The sequence below is a fragment of the Myodes glareolus genome, chromosome 12, assembly GCF_982192425.1.
Source record: "Myodes glareolus chromosome 12, mMyoGla1.1, whole genome shotgun sequence".
Taxonomy (NCBI): domain Eukaryota; kingdom Metazoa; phylum Chordata; class Mammalia; order Rodentia; family Cricetidae; genus Myodes; species Myodes glareolus.
Window position 1 is genome coordinate 24,925,474 of NC_142037.1, and position 21,308 is coordinate 24,946,781.

General features: G+C 45.2%; 1 protein-coding gene across 7 annotated transcripts in view; it reads right to left on the minus strand.

Annotated features, from left to right (window-relative positions):
- Atp8a2 (ATPase phospholipid transporting 8A2) overlaps positions 1-21,308 on the minus strand; it is a 577,323-nt gene that overhangs the window by 129,105 nt on the left and 426,910 nt on the right. For all 7 annotated transcript variants that reach the window (XM_087912148.1, XM_087912155.1, XM_087912154.1 and 4 more), the window contains exons 31-33: positions 6,298-6,359; positions 6,053-6,109; positions 3,814-3,921 (exon numbers count right to left, since the gene is read on the minus strand). In XM_087912148.1, coding sequence (XP_087768274.1) covers positions 3,814-3,921; positions 6,053-6,109; positions 6,298-6,359 — 227 coding nt within the window. The remainder of the gene's footprint in view (positions 1-3,813; positions 3,922-6,052; positions 6,110-6,297; positions 6,360-21,308) is intronic.

A 21,308-nucleotide genomic window follows, 5' to 3' on the forward strand; every position in this document is an offset into this window, starting at 1 on the left:
CCACACACAGCTCTCTCTCTTCTCCCTCCCTGACTCTGTGTATGCATAATTACTTGCACACATTATCTTGAGGGACTGTCATTTTAACAGACAACCTGGGTGAGGCCAATGCAAGCCCTTACTGAGAAATCTCACTTAGAATCTTTAAGATTCGTTGGCTAAAAGAATCGGGGTTTTACATTGCACAGAGTATTTCTGTGCAGAAAGATTCAGACTCATTTGCCCGTCCAGGAAAGGAGAATGCATGCTTTGGACCTCCCATAGGCTATTTCCACGACTGGAGAGATGGCTCAGTCATTCTAGGCTAGGCTCACAGCCATGGGTTATTTATCCAGAGGGACTAGGCTGGGCGACCTTCTTCTGACTTGGCTGAGTAGGATGTCACTGCAGGTCAAGAGATGTGCCAAGGGGGTGGTGGCATCTGACTGGGGCAGGGTCTCCATCTCCTGACTTGGGAACAAAGGTGAAATGTGGGGCCTCCCTTCTCACAGCCCTGAAGTCAGAAGTCCTGGGAACTGCCTTGAGAAAATTCCAGCACATTACTGTCCTGGCTTTTGACCCAGTTTCCCTGGAAGCCCCACACCAGCAGGGACCTTTGGGGATGGAGGTCAACTAAGAAACTTAGCTGTGTTCTACTTCAGCGTATTTATGCCATGGCAGAGACATTTCTATTGCCTGGCTATGCTATCCTGGGAAAACCATCCACAACAATTCTCCATAGCCCAGGGCCATGCCATTCACCGTGATAGACAGATGCAAGCCAAATTCTCCAGATCTAAGTGTGCTCCTAGAAAAATGAAGAGATGTGGTGTCCCTTAAAGGAATGCTGTGTCTTTAGAAGAGTCCACCGGTAGCTTCTTTGATTTCACAAATGTTCACCGAGACTTCCCGGGTGGCGGCTGGGCTTTTCCTCACCACACCATCAAATGCCAGGGGGAAAGTAAATCTCTGACAGTGGGAAAGACGCCTTTCACTCTACAGCCCTTCCTTCCCTTTGCCCGCAAGGGCCTTCCACCCTGTGAGAAAAACTCCAAACAGGATGGACTAGACAAAGAAATGTTTAATCATATTGGTGGGGGAAATCTCAGCAGACACAATGCATCTTTTCAATGGCTGAAGATGTTATGAATAGACAGAATGCTTGCTGCTATCGCTGCCCCAGCTCTGGGGAGAGACACTATTTGCCATTAGATCCTAATTCAGTCCCGGAGCGTCCAAGAATTAGGTTCATCTGCTAAAACCCCACTGTGAAGTCAACTACAAAGCCCAGTTTATGAAAATCACTAGAAGCATTCTTAAAATAATAACTTCCAAAAAAAGCATCTTTTTTTTTTTTTTCTAGAATGCTTCTTGGGAGTGGACGTGGCTTGGGCATGCTTGCAACAGTGCCCCTTGGGACTCTTCCTTCTCTGATCACACCTAAACTCAATCGCTGTCTCCTTTGATGACACAGTTCCTCTGGTCACTGGAGCGAGCCCTTCTGAGGCTTCATATGGGATGTCAGACTAGTTCCGGGCACGCTCTAGACATTCCTGTCCAGCATCATCACATGGTGTTTGATAGGTCCTTGCTACTACGCAGAGAATCGACAGACTGCCAAATCAGGCAGCAGGTGTGATGCTGCCGTGGGCTATGGCTTGAAAGCCACACATGGCACTCTCATGCCCTTCCCATTTGGATCTCATCCCAGAGGAAGACTAGAGATGCTAAATATGTCTTTGATGAAAGCTCTATCTGTTCTCTCAGTCGATGCTGAGCAGAGGCCTCAGTCTTACCCAGCTGTGTTGTTCCAAAACGACCCATTTGCTTCCCATCGAAACCGCTCCACAGGCAGGAAGAACATGCCACAGTTTAAGTAAAATACCAAGTGTTCGTACCAAAGTGCTGTGCAATTTAACCAACCTGGAGTGCTTCTTGGCTCCTTCTTGATGAGAACAGCCCATTGTCTGCACAGAGAGCCATGTGTCACTTGAGGAAGGGGACATCTGGGAGATGAATTCTAAGGTGACCTCTCCATTTCCCGTCGAGAATACCTATATATACCAAGATGACTAAGATACGATGTCACCGGGACATATGATACCAAGGGACTGTCTATAAATGTACGCTGTCTTTTGTTGACTGAACTATTGTCGGCCAGCATAAGACACACATGACCTTCGCCCCAGCCCTGGGGAGCCGCGAGCACCCTAGCGGCTCCATGAGGAACTCAGCCCCTCTGTAATCTGAAAGGCAGACACTTCATGAGACTGCAACTTGGCAAGTGGCCTGATTCACCACTTTAGAACTGGAGTTACTGAAGCCAACATCCACAGAGCGGGGCTTGCTAGAGCAGTCAAGGAAAGGAAGCCTTTGCCAAGAAAGGGTTTTGTCTGCCAGTCGGGTGCCTACTGACCCCATCCTGCCAGCAGTGACTCTCTGCTATTTTAGACATTTGCATACTGTTTGATTCCTTTTCCTAAAGACACCAATGAGGGGCATGCAAGGCCCTTCCTGCAGGACAGGGCCAGCATTCGTGGAGGTCCAGTACACTTAGGGGTATTGGCTGACTTATTTACCAGGTAAAAGACAAGTGATAATAGCTATCTATTGATATCCGGGCTATCTCATGAACAAAAGTTCTTGGACATGTCACTAGATCCAGGGGTTTGTAGTCATTTCTGTAGAGCAATGCTGAGCCGGTTGTCAGGATTGCCATGCCTTGATGCTCAGTTAATCTCTTCCTAGCCCTGCTTCTGTTTCCGGTATTGTAAACACCCAACTGCACACTCAGTAGGCTAAACCAACATGAACATCCACTCTAAGAGCATATGTCCTATAAGAGATGTCTAGTATTAGTGACAATGACAGTCTCACAGATAATTGAGACCTAGGTTTGTACATGTTGGTTTGCATCCAGAGAGATGCCAAGGCAGAGCTGGAGAGCAGGTTTCTGGCTATTTGGGAAGGAAACCCAGAGCCTAGAGAATGGGCCTACAGTGGTCAGTCAACAGTGCTTCACTTTACAAAAAGGGATGAGCCTAGCTAATGAGGCTCCTAGCAGCTCCTAAAGCCTAGGGCTTGGAGCAGCCTCTCTTGGGGATCTAAGAGGATCCTGACTATGTGTAGTCCAGCATTTATGGGGTGGGCTCATACAGCCTCACTTGGGAACGGAGGAGGCTAGTGCTATAGGCCATACCAAATCCTTTCTCTCTCTCCACACTGGATGTGATAGAGTTCAATGACCTAAGTGGTCCTTGTTAGTGGCTCAATGTTAAGACAATTGGGCATAGGTAATGGAAAGTAAAATCAGAAACAATTCAAACAAATGTAAGATCTCCAATCTCAGCCTCTCTGGCTGGCTTGAAGAGATGAACAGAGAGAGAGATTCTGGCACATTAAGTATCTGATTACTAGAGTTCTGAGGTAGATATTTTACAAGTGACCAGTTAGCAATTAAGCAATCATACACTTGACACTGAACCTGTAATCAACACACGCTTTGATCATGACGGCCTTAAAACCACTCCCATTCTGTATACAATTACAAACAGCGTTGCACACAACCAACACATAACTAAGGAAATGTGGCACACAGCGTAAGTCAGAGGACCTAGGGTGACATTTTTCACGGTACTTAAACGTCTCATACCACTTCCGTGGACGAGGCAACCTCTTCCAGCTGCGCTTGAATTGGTTCCTCTACTGTTAAGTTCTGACGCAGGCAGATGGCAACAGGCTTTCCTGAAGCTCACGGTCACAAGACACAGAGAGCGGGTTCACTCCCATGTGCACAAACACAGTGGAGAGACGCACACAATTCGTGGTACTGACCTGCCCTTTCATGTCAGGAGCGATAGGGATGGTTGGCCAGATGGTTGAGTAGACACCAAAAAATACCAGCCAGATCAGCATGCTTCCCCACACGGCCAGGTGACTGAACTGTGGAAGAAACACATGCTTAGACAGGGCTTTCTGCTAGCCTGGGCGGTGCGGGGGAGGGTCCACTCCAGCCCATAAGCTATCCAACCCCCATCTCACATCCAAGCCCCTTTCTTGGTGGGGAGAAACTGAGGATGTACTAGTTACTGGAGAACTCTGCCTTTCTCAGTAAGTTCCTTGTCTTAGGATTTGTAATGATGATGTCTAATTAATGGAGGCTTATACTACCCTGAAGAGGAAGGTGCTGTGTGCCTCATCTTCTTCTAAAATCCATGCCCCAGTCATGACCCACCAATCCCTGGTCTTATCTCAAGGGTCTGCTTTTTGAAGCAAGGGTGCAGCCATCTAGTGAGAGAGAGGTGATTTGGACGAATGGACAGAATATTCTTACCACCTAAAGACAGCATCTCTCCTAGTTATTGCAGAGATTATTTAAAAACAACTCAGAATGACTAATACCCATTCTAAAAACTTGAAAGAGCCTATTTGATAGAGTTTTAAAAATCTACTCGCAATTGTTCACATTCACAGGTACACTGTGACACTCCAAAGCATGTTCATAGTGAGCAATGACCAGACCAGGGTAATTGGCATATTCACATTCACAAAACATCCACAATTCTTTCTTCCAGTTGTTCTGAAAGTGGGGGCTTGATGTGGGAGAATTGTCTGTATTCTGTCAATCATATTTTAATAAAACACTGATTGGCCAGGCAGGCAGTATAGGCGGGAAAGCCAGACAGGAAGTAGGGGTGGAGCAAAGAGACTGGGAGTATTCTGGGACACAGGAAGCTCCCTCCGTCACTCCTGCGCAGACCACCGAAGAGGCAGCATGTAACTTGCCCAGCTGAGAAAGGTACGGAGCCATGTGGCTAATGTAGATAAGGATAATGGGGTAACATAAGTTATAAGAGTTAACAAGAAGCCTGACCTAATGGGCCAATCAGTTTATAACCTAATGCAGACTCTGTGATATTTTCTTTGGGACTTGCTGGTTGTGGGGTTTTGGGCGGGACAGAAACCCCAACAAGCCAGCCCTCATGTTACAGGGGCTCAGTAGAGCTACCCCATATCCGACAGAACACTAAAGCGAGTCCCCCCACCCTGCTCCACTCTTCACCCACTAGATCTCCCTGTGTGTCCCCGCCGCCTTCTCTTCCTTGGCTCTAGAAACTAAGACTCTATTCTTCACTTGGATGAGATAAACCTTGGGAAGCTTATGCCTCTTTAAGTTGTTGGTCTCTCTTCCTTGTGCTCTTAATACAATCCCTGACTTCTCTCTTTACAGCCCTCTAATCCCTCGCAAGCTCTGCCTTTTAGGTTCTATTTTTGAACCAGCATTTCTGTATTGCAACCCTCCCTGCCTCTTCCTGCAATACTCCTGGCTAAGTTGGTATTTCCACCTCCCGACTGCCATCATCCTTTAAGAGACGCCCTGGCTCCCTGATGACCCTTCCGTCCTACCCCATTTGCTTATCTCCAGAGCGGGAGGTAGGTGAGCTACAATTACACCTTGGTAGACAGACACTGTGAAGCGTGGTTGTTAGCCCATCTTGGAAATAATAAGAAATGGGATGCTGATAGAATGAACCTGGATAGCTGCGCAAACAGTATTCTTTACTCATGAGCACACAGAAGTGTGCTTTAAGGACTCAGAACATGAGATTCAAGGAGAAAAAAAAAGTTGACAAAACTGTCCGTGCCACAATGCGCCCTCTTCTTGGAGAATGCACACAAAAGTCAGAGTGTGAAAGGCAGCACAGGACTGCCATAGTAAAGTTATGTGCAAATACCACACTTTCTGATCTCTCCTTCTGTGTGTTTTCTCTCTCTCCTCCCTCACTCTCTTTACTCCTTTCCCTCTGCCTCTCTCCCCACCCCGTCAGTTATAATGAGAGTTTTCATTTCAGGCAGATTATAGTAAGCTTGCTAGGCGCCGGGCAAACAGAGCACCAGGAGTAGTTGGAGTCCAAATTCCAAATTGCCTTCATAAAGATCGAAAACAATTTTACTTGCAAAATTCGAAACAAGACAACTGTATAGTATTTATTGTTTCCCCCAAGGATTAAATGGCAGTGATGGCATACAACTATCTACCATGGAGAAAGAAATAATTCCAAAGACAACTCACTTTAGTCCAAGCTGTCGTCTCCAAACCAGCTTTCAGACAAACTGTAACCACAACGTACTGTGAAAAATAAAGACAGGGGTTTGGTGTGACGTAAGTATTTCTCGATCGGAAGTCTGAACTTCAGGGAATCTGATAGCCCATAAAGACATAGAATATCTCACTTTAATGTGGAGAGCCTTGCATAACCGGGGAGCTACAACCCACATGTGTGCCCTTTAAGGATGGCTCGACGGTGCTAAACTTACCGTGTAAACAATATTTCCGACAAACAAATAGTCTGTGGCGTGACCGCTGGCCAGCGGAGTATCTGGAAAGCAAAGAAGTGCTGTGAGTATTGAGAAGGCTACAGTACGATCTGTTGTCCGCCCCCCCTCCCCGAATATAGACAATGGAGCAGTAGGAGTATCTCTCAAAGTCTGAGGTCATTTCAAAACAGACTCTTTTGTGACTCTAAAGGAACTTTCTCATTATAATGGTGTTACTTTATCATCTCATGTCTTCCTCAAATGAAGAATACAAAGTGGCAGACCTTCGAACAAAACTAATGGGTTATTTGTACTGAATATATAGTTTCCCAAAATCAAGTTATGGTGTGGGAGGTCCTTCTGTCTATGTGTTGCTTTTATTGGTTAATGAATAAAGAAACTGGCTTGGCCTGATAGGGTAGAACAGAGCTAGGGTGGTGGGGGAACTAAACTGAATGCTGGGAGAAAAGAGGCAGAGTCAGTGAGAAGCCATGGAGCCCTGCCAGAGGCAGATGCCTGAACTTTACCGGGTAAGCCACAGCCTCATGGCAATACATGGATTAATGGAGATGGGTTGAATTAAGATGTAAAAGTTAGCCAATAAGAATCTAGAGCTAAAGGGCCAAGCAGTGATTTAATTAATACAGTTTCTGTGTGATTATTTCAGGAGTCTGGGCAGCCGGGAAACAAACAAGCGGCCTCCTACAAGAAAGTTATTTTTTGGTCTGGCTTGAAAATAAGCAGAACAAGGATGATGGGGAAGCTCAACCAATCACATCTGGTTAGGGTGTGGCTGCTTGGAGCCCAGGTAGAAAAACTGGGAGATGCAGGTGTGCACCCTCTCTGTGTGGTGCCCGCCGGATCTACTGGATTTCGGAACTCCCATTTTTATAGTGTAAGTTTCCCCTCTTTAACCATTAAAGTATTCCTGTTACTCTTGAGCTAGCCTGGTTAATTATTGTAACGACCTAATTTGCCAACACAAGGACTGGTCTTGAGCACACCAAGTGCCTCAGCCAGAGGACCTTCTCGAACCTTTCTCCTTTAAGTTTTGCTAACATGGGACTGTGAAGCATCAGAAGTAGTACAAAGTGATTGACTCTATTTGGGGAGATTTTCACTGCTCTGTTCTCTCATAACCACATGAGCTTCTGGGAGTCAAACCGATCCAGTGAGAGGTGTTTCAAGCATAGCTAGGACTTTAAAGCTTCATTTTCACACTTCCTTCTTCCCAGGAGTCCCTAGCAACGTCCCTAGTAGCTACGAAGGCAGAGAGACCCTGCTTGGTGACATCGCTCAGTGGAAACCTGACTCTGATCCTGAGCGTGCAAAAACTAGTTTTAAGTCAGGAATAGCTTCCCATCTCTGTCCCTCCTTGGCACTCAGGTTCAGACTGGGAGGAGGGGTGGGGAATGATGACAACAGCACAAGCCAGGTCTCAGGGACGTCTGTGTTCACATTACCAGTGCAGCTGCTGCTACCCACACGTATTTGGGCTGACTTACTCATCCAATCTGCTGAAGATTCTGTTTATTTTCCTACAAAGGTGTGCTAATCAAATTGCGTTCCTGGTGAGTTCTGGTTGTGGGATGGCCCCTGGGTCCAGTTCTAGGGTACAGCTTTGATCCTGGTCCCAGGAAGTCAGTCTGTGGCCAGAGGAAACTTAAGCCCAGAGTGGCAGGCACCAGGGCTGCATTAACCGCAGTCCTGAACTTCATGACTGTTGCTGGGGGTTGTTAAGAGTTACATTAGGAGTTCAGAAAGAGATTCCACCATGGACAAAAACAAAGCTCTGGGCACCAAGGGGAGAGGTAATAAAGAAAGGGGAGAAGGTGAGGGAGAACCCCATTTAAAGCAACCACAGAGAAACTTGGAAAAGGGAGCTGCTAAATTAATTTCATTAAGACAACACACTGACCTGTGGGCCGAGTACCCCTCATCTGAAAACCTAGACTCTCAAGTGCTTTGAAATCCCATGAAAGCCTTTTAGGTGTTGGGCTATGGACAGTCAATGAGTGGAGTCTATGTTAATTATTCCACAGTTCAAAATCTTCGAGCAAGGAAATGCTTCCGGTCCCAAGTTGGGGATACTCACCCTGTCCTTGCGGACAGCCGTTCTAAACTGACAGTGTCTATTTCTAGAAACTGGGTCTGAGGTTATCGTAACAGTGGATGCAGCTCTTCAAAGACACGCTCCACTGAGGGTCACGTGACATTAGACAGGGGAGACTTATTTAACAAAGATCATAGCCATGAAAGGAGTAAGTTCAGTGTTTTATGTACTCAAATCTACCCTGTGCAAGGCACTGTGGGAACTGGGAAGAGGAGGCTCCCGCCTTCATGGAGTTTGAATGACAGAGGGGGAACAGAGCATACACACACGAACAAATTGATACTCAGTCAGCTATGAAGGAATTTAAGCTACACTATTTGAGAGAGGTAACACATGAACAGATCAGAATGACAGAGGGGAGTTAATTCAATGATCATTAAATATAGGCTCTGGGAAGGAAAAGGAACGGCTAAGAATCTTAATGAAGACAGTGCCTGACGAGCTCAAAGTCTCTCACGAAGACCAGTCTGGAGATTCAGGGAGAGAGGAAACAGCCAGAGGCCAGCAGAGGCGGGCTGTCCCAAAGCATCTGCACTTCCATGGTAATCGTGGCTGATGATGACCGGGGGAGGGGGGATGCTGAGCCTTCGGTGAAATGGTTTCGAATATTCTCAGAGGAACAGTGCGACTCACAGGCGAACAGAATAGGGATGGTGACAAGTACAGTGCCAGTTTGGCCAGGGACGGCGGCCAGCTGTGTGGGTGACGAAGGGTGACACTGGTGACGGTAGAGTGGCACATCGGCTATGGCAGCCGCCGGCTCCATTCACTCGCTTACCTTTAAATTAACTGAAAAAACATTGGTTCAGAAAGAACCCCCAGAGGCTTGGGAGGAGGAAGAAGGGAGAATGAGATGTTGCTCGCCGGGCACAGAGCTAAAAGATGGAGGTGACGAAACAGTTTTGCAAAAGCTAGACCAGTAAGCTCAGTGTAACTAGGGTCTCTATTTCCACATGGAGGAGGGCTCAAATTTCAGAGTTTACTTATGTCCATGCCTATCGTCACAATATAAAAAATTAACAGAACATGATCAAACATGATCACAGGGCCCAAATAATCTAACCTTTAGAATAAATGGAAGAAGCACATCTTTCTGGCCCCAGATTTAAGAATGATCTCAAGAAACGGTGCCTCAAGCGTAGTGATGAACCAGGGCCAAATAGACTGAAGCAAAACTAGAGACTCTTGTGTTTCAGATAACACCATCAAGAAAATGAGAAAAAGAACAAAAGAACGAAAGAAACACATTCATCATGTGTCTGATGAGAAGCTTGTGTCTAGGACATGGAAAGACCCCAACAGCGTGAAACTTCTCAATATGAGCATGGGCAAAGGACCTGGATAGATAGATTTAGCAGAGAAGATACACACATGCTGATAGGGAGTCAGAGAAACTCAACATGATTGGGAATAAAGGAAACAATTTCATATCCACTAGGATGGCTATACCAAAAGTGACAATCAAAGGGTCGTAGACAGGTGATGGTGGCACCCACCTTTAATCCCAGCACTTGAGAAGCAGAGGCAGACTCTGTGACTTAGAGGCCAGCCTGGTCTACAGAGGGAATTCCAGGATAGCCAGGACGGTTACACAGAGAAACCCTGTCTCGCAAACCCCCCCCCAAAAAAAAGGGAGTCAACAAGAGTGCGGAGACCTGTAATTGTTCCCACACGGCCGGAAGCTGAGTAAGCTGTGCAGACATTTTGGGAAACTATTGGCACTTCCTAAAAAAGATTGTGCACATTTATTACATGGCCCAGTAATTCCCAAGAAAAATGAAAATGCGAACGGAACACAAAAGCTTATACATGACTGTTCATAGCGGCATTATTCACAACTGCCCATGAAGCCTAAAACAATGAGCATCATTATTCCTCAGCCACAGTAGCCTATTCATAATGCAGATGTCCATCAACCGGCGAATGAACAAATAACTGTCCATCACTCAGTGAGGGGCGCATCAATACAATAGCGCATTATTGAGAAATAACAAGGAACGAAGTACGGGTACATGCCACAGTACGGACGAACCTTGAAAGGGGAAGGAAACCAGGATCAAAAAGCCATATGTTGCATGCTTCTGTTTTTACAAAACGTCCAGAGTGGACAGATCTGCACAGACAGGCTGCAGTTGCCAGGAGCTGAGGGTTTGAGGGCCGGGTGACAGCTTTTGGGAGTGATGAAACATTTGGAAGTTAATGACGATGACGTGGTTGGGTTGTGTAATGGAATGATACTTTGAAATGGGTGAACTACGGAACAGTGGACATATAGAGATACAATTCTGTAATGATGGAGCTGCTACAGAGACTTGGTTCACTGGTCACACTGGACACACTGGTCATATTTCAGAAGCTCAGAAGCCATAGGTGGCCCCTGGCTACTGTCCTGGGCAGCAGATACATATCCCCCCCCCCCCCAAGTCCAACTGACAATACGGGCCAGAAAGGCCATGTCAGAGGTACTGAGAAGTGACAGAAGCTGGCAAATATTTCAAAGTAGAATGTCCTTTTTTCTTTTTGCTCAAAAAAGGGAGAGTGGCAGGGAGTGTGAGGGACCTCAGGCTGAGCAGGGAGGTAAATGGGTGGCTGACTTGTCACGGAGACAGTCGCCTAGTCTTTGCCATCGGAAGATTGGCTGGAGGAGGAGCCGTGAGGACCCGTAGCAGCGTTTGTAGTTTACGATAGGAACGGCCAACATGAAACATGACTGTATGCAAGAGAAAGACTTTGGTGAACAATGTAGAGGAAGGAATTAGCTTAGCAGGCAAATCCGGGTCATGAGAGTTAGGAGACATTGGCACAACCTGGCTTTCTTAACCCAGTTCCACTGGCAGAGAGGTTGTTTTCTTTTTTCTTCTTTCTTTTCTCTTTCTTTCTTTCTTTCTTTCTTTCTTTCTTTCTTTCTTTCTTTCTTTCTTTCTTTCTTTCTTTCTTTCTTTTTAAGATTTGAGACTGAGCCCTACAAGCCTCATTTCTAACATGGAGGTTTCATGGAGGGACAGAGATTAAAGAGGAAGATGTAGTGACAATGCCTGAAATGAGCCCTAAGTTTCCCTTTGGGCAGGAAATGTACAATGCTCTTAGCTGTTTCACCAGCCCCTTGCATTCAGTGGCAGAGATGCGAGCCTAGGCTCCCCTTCCTCTACTAGGTCCAGATGGATTTTCCAGTCTACCCATCCTGTGTATTCACAGGCACAGAGAGTTTTAGCTGGGATGAGCAGTGATCCGGAGCCTTGATGGTCCATCTGCACTAGCCTTGGGGAACCTAGAAAAAACTCTGGCCGGGTGGGAGTTAGATGGAGAGGAAGACTGAGCCAAAACACAAAGCCCACAGTCACGGTCTCGCAGCTTTGGTTGTTGTTTGAGTGTTGGGACAATCCCCAACTGCCAGCGTTACTGACGTACACGACCACATCTGGCCTGACATTTATTTTCTTTTATCTGCTATACTGGTGACAGAACTCAGGACCTTCCACATATTAGGGAAGTGCTCCTTGCTGAGTTCTAACTCCCCTATGCCCAGTCGTTGTTTTTTGTTTTTGAGACAGGGTATTGCCGTAGCCTCGCTGGCATCAAGCTTATTACACACGCCTCAGATTTACCAGGGTCGGAATCACAAGTGTGCAAACCACACTCACTCCGAGTCTCCTTCAGTGTCAGTGTTTCCAGTGGAGGCTGATTCATGGGACTAAAAGAGATTTGAAAATGTGAAGCATCTGTCTGCTACAGAGGGCTCAGAATGCAGTCCGCATTTTATGCACACTGTAAAATAAATAGGAAGGGATAATCTGAGAGGAAGGGGGGCTGACCTGAGAGAGGAGGGAGGGCTGACCTGAGAGAGGAGGGAGGGTGGACCTGAGAGAGGAGGGAAGACTGGCTTGGGAGAGGGAGGATGATCTGAGGAGGAGGCCTGACCTGAGGAGGAGGGAGGATTAACCTGGAAAAGGAGACCACTCACCATCGATTCCTAAAGCCTACTGAATGATTTCCACGGGGTGAAGAAAAAAGTCAACTTACTATGTATTGGCTTGACACAGCTGAGCTGCCTTTAGATTGAGCTGCAGCTAGCTGTATGTGACAGACCCTCTGTCATGAGGGTGCTCAGGCTCCATGCAAGGGAGGAGAGCTGTCCTGGAGAGCAGGGTACTCTCTGAGACACGGACAGTCTGAGGTGTCAAGAGGAGCCCCATGCAAGCAGCTTGGGAGTCTGTTCTTCCAGACACATGTTGTTTGCAATTTTTATGTTGGGTTCAGGGACCAGCATAATGTAGGCTTAGAAAGATGAGGTGCTGAGGTAGCCATTATAGCAAGCTTTTGTGGACAACTGGGACAAGACCACACTGGCTTCCGTATTAAGTAGTAACAGTTCCTAAAACGTTGTATGCTAAATTTCTTTGAAAATAGTTGTGGGAAAAGCCACAATTTATAAGAAAAGTATGTCTCGTTTTCTGAACAGACAGAATGATCAGGGAACCCCTTTAGAATCCTCCAAAGAGGAGACTGACGACACTTCACAAAGATGCAATTAACTGTTCATTAAAAACATCACATCGTTACCCAGCCAAGTCACAGCCTTCAGGAATGGCTCCGACAAAAGGCAAAAGGTCCTAGCAGGATGCTGTATGGCTAATACGATAGGATGTGGCGATCCTGAAAGCAGATGGGAGATACGTATGTGTCCTTCTGTTGGAGTATGAACCAGGGGACAGCTGAGTGACAGCCACAGGCATCTTGTCCTGGAGAAGGCATTAGGGAGCAGTCAGGAACACCGGCCTCTTCTCCTGCCATATGAGCATTTGCCAAGACATTTTGGTTGGAACCGATGCCAAGTCCCCACTGCCTTCTCTTCCTTTGCTCCGAAACTTTCAGCAGAAGGATTTCAGAGCAGAGCAGACTCCAGACTCTCAGGCGGGACCCCACCCCTTGCCTAAGCAGCTGGGCCTCTTAAGATTCCAGAGGCTCAGAGAAGCTACAGATGGCTTGCTACTCCTGGGTTTATATCCAGAGCAGAGATATTGTCCAGGATTCAGATAACTTTTGCAAATAAACGTTCAGAACCGAACCTGTGGACATGGCTCCACTATCGCTATCGCTGGCACTGTTATTTCTGCTCCCAACTACACATTCATAAAGAGGACATTTATTTTCTTCCCTGTCTCTATAGAGAGTGGGATGAAATGTTGGAAAGCACTCTCTAAAAAGAAGGGTTTATACAAGTGGTAGCGATTATAATTACATTCATGACGGCGCTGGGTTAAGTTCCTGGTTACATGAGCCTTTGGGTTTTCTTCTTGCTTTGCCATCTCAGCTGGATGAAGTTAAGGATACGGAACTCAGATTTCAGTATCTTTTTCCCCTTGTGTTTACTAAAAATAGACTTGAAAAGGGAAGTTAAAAATGAGAGAAGGTAAACTTGATGGTGACACCTAATATCCTAATATCAATGTGGCCACGGATAGGTGGTTTTTTTTTTTTTTTTATCTCTGGCGGTCAGATAATGGACATTCCCCAAGTGCTGGTACCTGGACGGGGGGGGGGGGGGCTGACAAAATCCTGCTAACAGTTATCAATAGAAGTGAGAGATTCATTTAGGAAGGAACAAACAAATTTCTCCGGCTCGTATGGAAGCTGAGGGTGAGCTCAGGGGCTGTGGGCTCAGGGGAGCCTGTGGGACTGAACCTGATGGCTGTTGGCACCAGGTGCAGTGCCCCACTGTCCTCTCTAAGCACAAGAATGGCTCTGGGAAGCTGTCCTTCTGTGAAACCCACTGGTAGCCATATCAGCTAACAACAGATAGAGACAAAAGCTTGTGTGCTAGCCTCTCTCTGCCTAGAAAGGACTTGGGTTAAGGATGAATAGATGGAGGGTCTGATACATGGTCCTCACACAGATGAAAGCAGGTAGCTGTCACCTACATCGTGAGGAGATCTCAACAGCAGCTGTGCCCCTCCTTCCCCAGTCTCTCACAGATGGAAGCATCTCCTTCCCACCAAAAGAGCATGTGCCTGTTTCCTTGTTAAGGGCTGTGGGTTCAGCCACACTTCACTCTGTGGCCATGAGGCTCCCGAGCTTAGGCATACAATGGGAATGAGCACGTTGGTGGCTTGTCATTTCAGCATTTGCGAGGCAGAGGCAAGACTGAAAGCTCAAGGCATTAACGAGTGAGCGTGGAAACCAGAGTCATTCGGCCAAATTATCGAGGTTCTACTTCTGAATTAAAAAAAAGAGGAAAAAGTAAGAAGAGGGCTGGGGATGTAGTCCAGCAGTAGAGAGAAGAGGGCTGGGGATGCAGCCCAATAGTAGGGAACTTGCCTAATATGAGCAAGGCCCTAGGTTCACCCACTACCACCCCAGATAAAAAGAATATATTCTCTTCACTTGATAGACTAGGATCATCAAGACTTTTATGTTGTTTAAGACTTCCTTACCATGGAAATCATGGACCAGAGGGGTACACAGGAAAATTCCATGGAGGATCCCATTAGAACTTGCAGGAGAGGAGGGCAAAACATGGGCCAGAACTTTCAGGGTTCTCAGAGAAAGACGTGGTTAAGGTGCCCTGAGCACATTTAGGATTGGGAAGCCTGAATAATGTCAGCAGATCTGGATCACAGGGGTGTTCCCTGGTGCTTGGAGCACTGGCCAGAGCTAACATAAGGAGGAGTATGGGTGTATAGATCTGATGAGGAGATGCCTGGAGGCCTGTCTATCTGCCGAGGTCTTGTCACCAGGAGGCCTATCTACTGAGGGCTTGTCACCAGCCACCCATGGAAATTAACCCGCCCTGGAGGAACAGCTTCTCCAGGATCAAAGGCTTAAGCGGGAGTGCCAAGAGTACAGAAAACACACAGTTAATACACTCCTGACCTGTGCACACCCCTGACCAGCACACGCCTCTGACCAGTGCACACCCCTGACTGGTGCACACCCTGACTGGTGCACACCCCTGAATGGTGCACACCCCTGAATGGTGCACACTCCTGACTGGTGCACACCTCTGATCGGAGCACACCCCTGACTGGTGCACACCTCTGATTGGTGTACACCCCTGACTGGTGCACATCCCTGATTGGTACACACCACTGACCGGTGCACACCCATGACCAGAGCCACTCCCAAGTGGAGTGCATCCTGGTTAAAGATACTCCCTTGAGCTTTTTGCCAAACTACAGAAACAGAAACGTGGGATGCTGTCTCACACCCGTTTATTCACTTAGGTGTTTGCCTCTGTCTGGTCTATTGCTACATTCTCAGAGTGTCCTTATGGTCTGGAAGGTTAGGTTTCCCGGGAACACATTCCATCTGACCTGGGGCCCCCCTCTTCAAGCCTTCCCTGGCTATGAGTTCCAGAGCAGAAGGGGTCATGTGTTCTGTGCATCTCTAGCACTTGGGAGTCCCCTGGTCTAGACTCTAGAGGAATGTGCCCATTCCTCTGCTTTGCCTCATGAAGAGGTGTGATGGAGTTTAAGAGCTCACAGAATGCTGGCAGACTTGCCTAAATCCAGCTCAGTGTGGAACAAGTCATGAGTGTTTACAGGATGCACATCGGAGCTCACAGCAACAGTGACAGTCATACTATTATGGGCTAGCACGATCAACAGAGTCACTTCCCAGCATCTGTCACAGACCCACTCTCACAGTAGTGACACATTTGGTGCATAACTGCCTTCTCCAATGCTGAAAAGCCCGTTTCTTAATCGGTGTCAATAGTGAAGTACCGCCATGCTACATTTCCTTCTTAAAAGTGACTGATTATTTCCACTGCAGACTCCAAGGAACTGGGGTCAGCATTGGAGCATCTACCTCTCTATTGCCATGATAAAACACTACAGTCTACGGCAATTGGGGGAGAAAAGGGCTTATTGGTGCACAGGCTCTGATCCCAGCCCATCACAAGGGGAAGTCAGGGCAGGAACTCGAGGCTTGAACCTGGGGTTCGGAACTGACGCAGTGACCATGAGGGAATGAGGGAATGCTGTTTCTCAGGCTCACACTCAGCTCCCTTTCTTATACCTCAGGACCACCTGCAAAGGGATGGCATCGCCCACAGTGGGCTGAGGGACCTCCCATATCAATAATTAATTAAGAAGCACCCCCACCCCGCCACAGACCTCCCTATAGGCTACTCCGACAGAGGCATTTTCTCAGCTGAGGTTCTTTCTTCCCTGATGACCCTAGCTTGGGTCAAGTTGAAAAACAAACAAAACAAAAAACAAACTAACCGGCACCAATATTTTAATGGAAGCTTTCTCTTCTGAAAAGCGCATTCCTTCTTCTATTTTCTTCCTTTATAAATTTCATCAAGGAAAATCAGGAAAAAATTTCTTTCAAATCAAAATTAATTTTATGTTCTTTTGCCAATAATCACATTCTACTTCAAGGAGGGCCGTCCAGCTGGGTAGGCTGGAAATGCCAGTGGAAGCCTGAGAGCAGCCAACATGGCCCTTGAGTTGTGGGACCTGAGACCACGCCATCCATAATCTTAACCTATGGACATGTTCAGATCAAAGTGGTGGTGGATTTAGGTAAATCACATCGGGTGCTTGATGGTAGGACATTGAGAGAAATCTGATTTATTGATTTTCCTGAGAGGAAAAATTTATTTTGAAACTTGAAAGGAGTCCTCACAAACTCCATGAACACGACTGCTTTGGAAGTCTATCCAAAACCAAGCAAAAATAAGCAAAGGAAAATTCTTGGAAACATTCTAGAGAATGAATGACCTGCCCACACCTTAAGAATATTTCTTCCCTAGATCATATTGCCCTGGAAAAAAATAAATAGAGCTCATAGGTACCCGAGCCTTTTGTCACCAATGGTTGGGAGAGGGTTTTATAATAAAACTCATCAATTTTTATGACATAATTCACATGGTAGCATAAGAAGATACAAAGTCACTCTAGAGACCTTAGTCCTGCTCAAACAAAGGTTCCTCTGGACTTTGAGTAGGGGTGAGGCTAAGGAAGGGCTTCAGGAAGTAGCTGAGGAAGGAGGGAGGTAGGCCTGAAGACAGTCTGTACTAGATGGGGTCCTTAGCTTTGGAGAACACCCAGGATTGTCTCAAATTGGCACTATGTTCCTGTACTCTTGGAGACAGAGTACATGTTTCTTATTTTTTTTAAAAGGTTTTTTATTGCCAGGCAGTGGTGGTGAACTTGTGAGGCAGAGGCAGGCAGATCTCTGTGAGTTCAAAACTAGCTTGGTCTACAGAGTGAGTTCCAGGACAGGCGCCAAAGCTATACAGAGAAACTCTGTGTTGAAAAGCTAAAAAATTATTATGATTACTACTATTACAATTATCTTAGTTATAGATTTATTATTATAACTACTACTATTATTATTTTAATATTTCATGTATATGTGTGTGTTTCTTTCTGTATGGTTTTGTATATGGGAGAGTAGGTGCCTAAAGAAGTCAGTCGCATAAGATACCCTGGAGCTGGAGCTATAGATGGAGGGAGGAAGGGAGGAAAGAAGGAAGGAAGGGAGGGAGAGAGGGAGGGAGGGAGGGAGGTCGGAGAGAGGGAAAGGAAGGAAACAGAAGAAGGAAGGAAGGGAGGGAGGGAGGGAGGGAGGGAGGGAGGGAGGGAGGATGGAGAGAGGGAAAGGAAGGGAACAGAAGAAGGAAGGAAGGGAGGGAGGGAGGGAGGATGGAGAGAGGGAAAGGAAGGGAACAGAAGAAGGAAGGAAGGGAGGGAGGGAGGGAGGATGGAGAGAGGGAAAGGAAGGGAAGGAAATGGAAGAAGGAAGGAAAGAAGGAGTAAAAAAAGAAGGGAGGGAAGGAAAATAATTTACTTGTATTTAGGACATTAAATCACTTTCTGGATTTTTACCATTGACATCCTACAAAATCTATCTATCCAAATAAAATGAAACACACATGATATGGGATGTCCTTCTGTATATGTGTTGTTTTTACTGGTTAATGAATAAATCTCTTGGGTCAATGGTTTAGCAGAGTAAAGCCAGGCAGGAAATCAGAACAGAGATAGAGAGAGTAGACAGAGTTGGAGAGACACCATGTAGCTGCCTAAGGATAAAGATGCCAGAAAATTTTACTGGTAGGCCACAGCCTCGTAGTGATACATAGATTAAAAGAAATGGGTTATTAAGAGTTAGCCAAGAATATGCCTAAGCTATTGGCCAAGCAGTGTTGTAATTAATATAGTATCTGTGTGATTATTTGAGTTTGAGCAGTCAGGAAATGAAGGAGCAGTCTCTGTTTACAAATGGCATGCCAATGGGGGGCAGCTACATTCACATAACTGAGAAAGCTTGAGAAGGAATTCTAGACACAAAAGAAAAGAATTAAGCACAGCTTCTTGGTGGCCACATTTTTTTTCAGACAGACTCTGCTTGCTGGCAGCAAGCAAAGGCACAGCTCCTTTAAGAGATGTCTTTCTGATTTAGTGCTAGCAGCAAAAAATTACATGGCTTCTTTAAGATCTGGCTTCCCGGTTTGAGCTGGCAGAATGAACTCTGGTTCTTTCATGAGATCCTGCACTTAAAGGGGTCTGTGAACAGCATGTTACAAATTGCTTAATGGCAACATAGACCTGTTGCGTCTCTGAAGCTGGAGCAGTGGCACGGCTCACAGAGCTGGTGATAAACATATCTCCACCATGTTGGACTGGGCAGGGCCAAAAAGCAAAGCAGCCTTAGTCCTAGCCATGCTGCTTAGTATTTTAAGAAGCACTCCTAGTCAGAAAATGATTACAGATATGCAATAAAGACAGATTCAGACAAAAATAAACCTCCGAACAGGTCACCATGTGTTTAAAAAGTATGTAAGATATAGTCAGTTATAAAAAGAAATAAAGCTTTTAAAGAGACAGTAAAAGTAATATAAAAGAGTACAGTCATAGATCAAAGGAGTAAAGAAAAATAAGCCATGTAAAGATAGAATATACTACACAGAGAGTCTGGATTATTTATGTTATTGTGTTTTCTTTGAATTTTTTTGACTGCAGAGAAATGTTTGATTCTGGGGGCTGCTAAGGTAAAGCAACATATATATTTTAAGGGTATCTTGACTTAAAAATTTGAGTCTAAGAATATGTTACTTTGGAAAAGAGATTAGCTTTTGTTTCCACAGAAGATGAGAACCTGTGGATTCCTTTCAGGCTAATGTGGTTTTATAAAACAAGATCCCTGAAAGGTCTCCATGAACCCCTAAAAGTATTTTGCCCAACAAACAGTAGGAAGCAGTTTGGAGAAAACTACACCCAAATTCCCAAAATGATTGTTTATAAATGTTTATTTTCATTTAAAAGGGTTGATTATAAGTGATTAATGGTTATAGTCAATTTCTCAAAAAAAATAGAATATGATATAGAGATGAATACTTTGCATTGGTATGGGTCTTGGTCTATTAATACAAATTTAATGTTGATTTTATTACATTGTACATATGTATTTCTACTCTTGTATATGGTATTATGTTTATACAGTTCAATTAAAAATGTAATGTATAATTGAAAATTGCAGATTAATAGTCATTCATAATAGTCAAACTTGTAGTCATCTTAAGCTTTCTAGCTATATAGAGATATATTTCAGTTACATAGATTATCTTCCACACTCCAAAGCCTACAGACTATGGCATTTAAAATGTTTTAAGAACTTAGACTTTTCTCAACAGTGAGACATGTCTGCTTTTGGCAGCACCAATTATTTCAGAGAGGTTGATGAGCATAGAAGAAACTTGTTATGGAATTTGCCTTCAATGTGACAAGGCTAGCCATTTGGGCAAGAAGCTGCTCTTGCCTAGATTGCTTTATGCTATGCTATATGAACTGGACATGCAAGACCCACAGAAAAGTGACTGCTGAACTTTTCAAATGATGGAATGGTCCTTCAGGGTTCCCTCCATAGAAGAAACTGCCAGACATTCTGCAGAACATAGAAGAAAGTAACTGATGAACTTTGCCAGTACAAGACAGAACAGATCTTCAAATTTCCTGCTTCACTGAAAAGTCTGCCAGGTATTATCAGCCTATAGGCTAAAGATGGATGCCCCAATGTTATGGAAAAACTTTGTGTGATTGTCCAGGCAGCAAGATGTCTCTGTCAATTCTAGAGTTTTGAAAGTTGCTTACAATGCACTTCCTGTTTACTTAGGTAATATTATATCCTTCTGGGGTCTTTGGTGGAACTGAAGACAGTTATAGTTTTCCTTAATTATGATATAAGATAAATTAGATATAAAACTTTAGACTCACAAAGATAGGATAGATGATAGAATATCTTCTTTAATTTTTCCAGATACAAAAAGACTAAATATTATAACTGTAATTTTTGCTTTACCTGTTTTGTTATATGTAATATTACCATGTTAAAGTTAAAACCTCCCTTTTTAATTAGACAGAAAAGGGGAGATGATGTGGGATGTCTTTCTGTATATGTGTTGCTTTTATTGGTTAATGAATAAATCAAGCTTGGCAGCAAGTACCTTTACCTGCTGGGCCATTTTGCTGGCCCCTAAATTTATCTTTCACCCTTGAAATCCAGCACATGAAAACATGAATGCATATGGTCTGTGGTATTAACAATTCCTGCTTCTAAGTGAGAAACTTTACAAATTGGCTCAAAAAGAGTCATCTACTTTGTTAGGGAAATCAGATCAAGAAGAACAAAAATGACCCCTATGCCAATGCACCTAATATCTGCCATTTAGTTCCCTCTGACACTTTGACTTTTTAGGCTACGTGCAACTCTGCTATAAGAAAACTCTTACGCTAAAAATTTATCAGATGACACCGATGCTGACAGTGACAACAAATGCAAAACCCCAGTACTCTCTGGTTCACTTGCTGGGCAAACAACAGAACTGGAAGGGACAGGTAAGGGAAGCAAACCCCAACTTTAAATCCATCGGCGATGCATGCTGAGACAA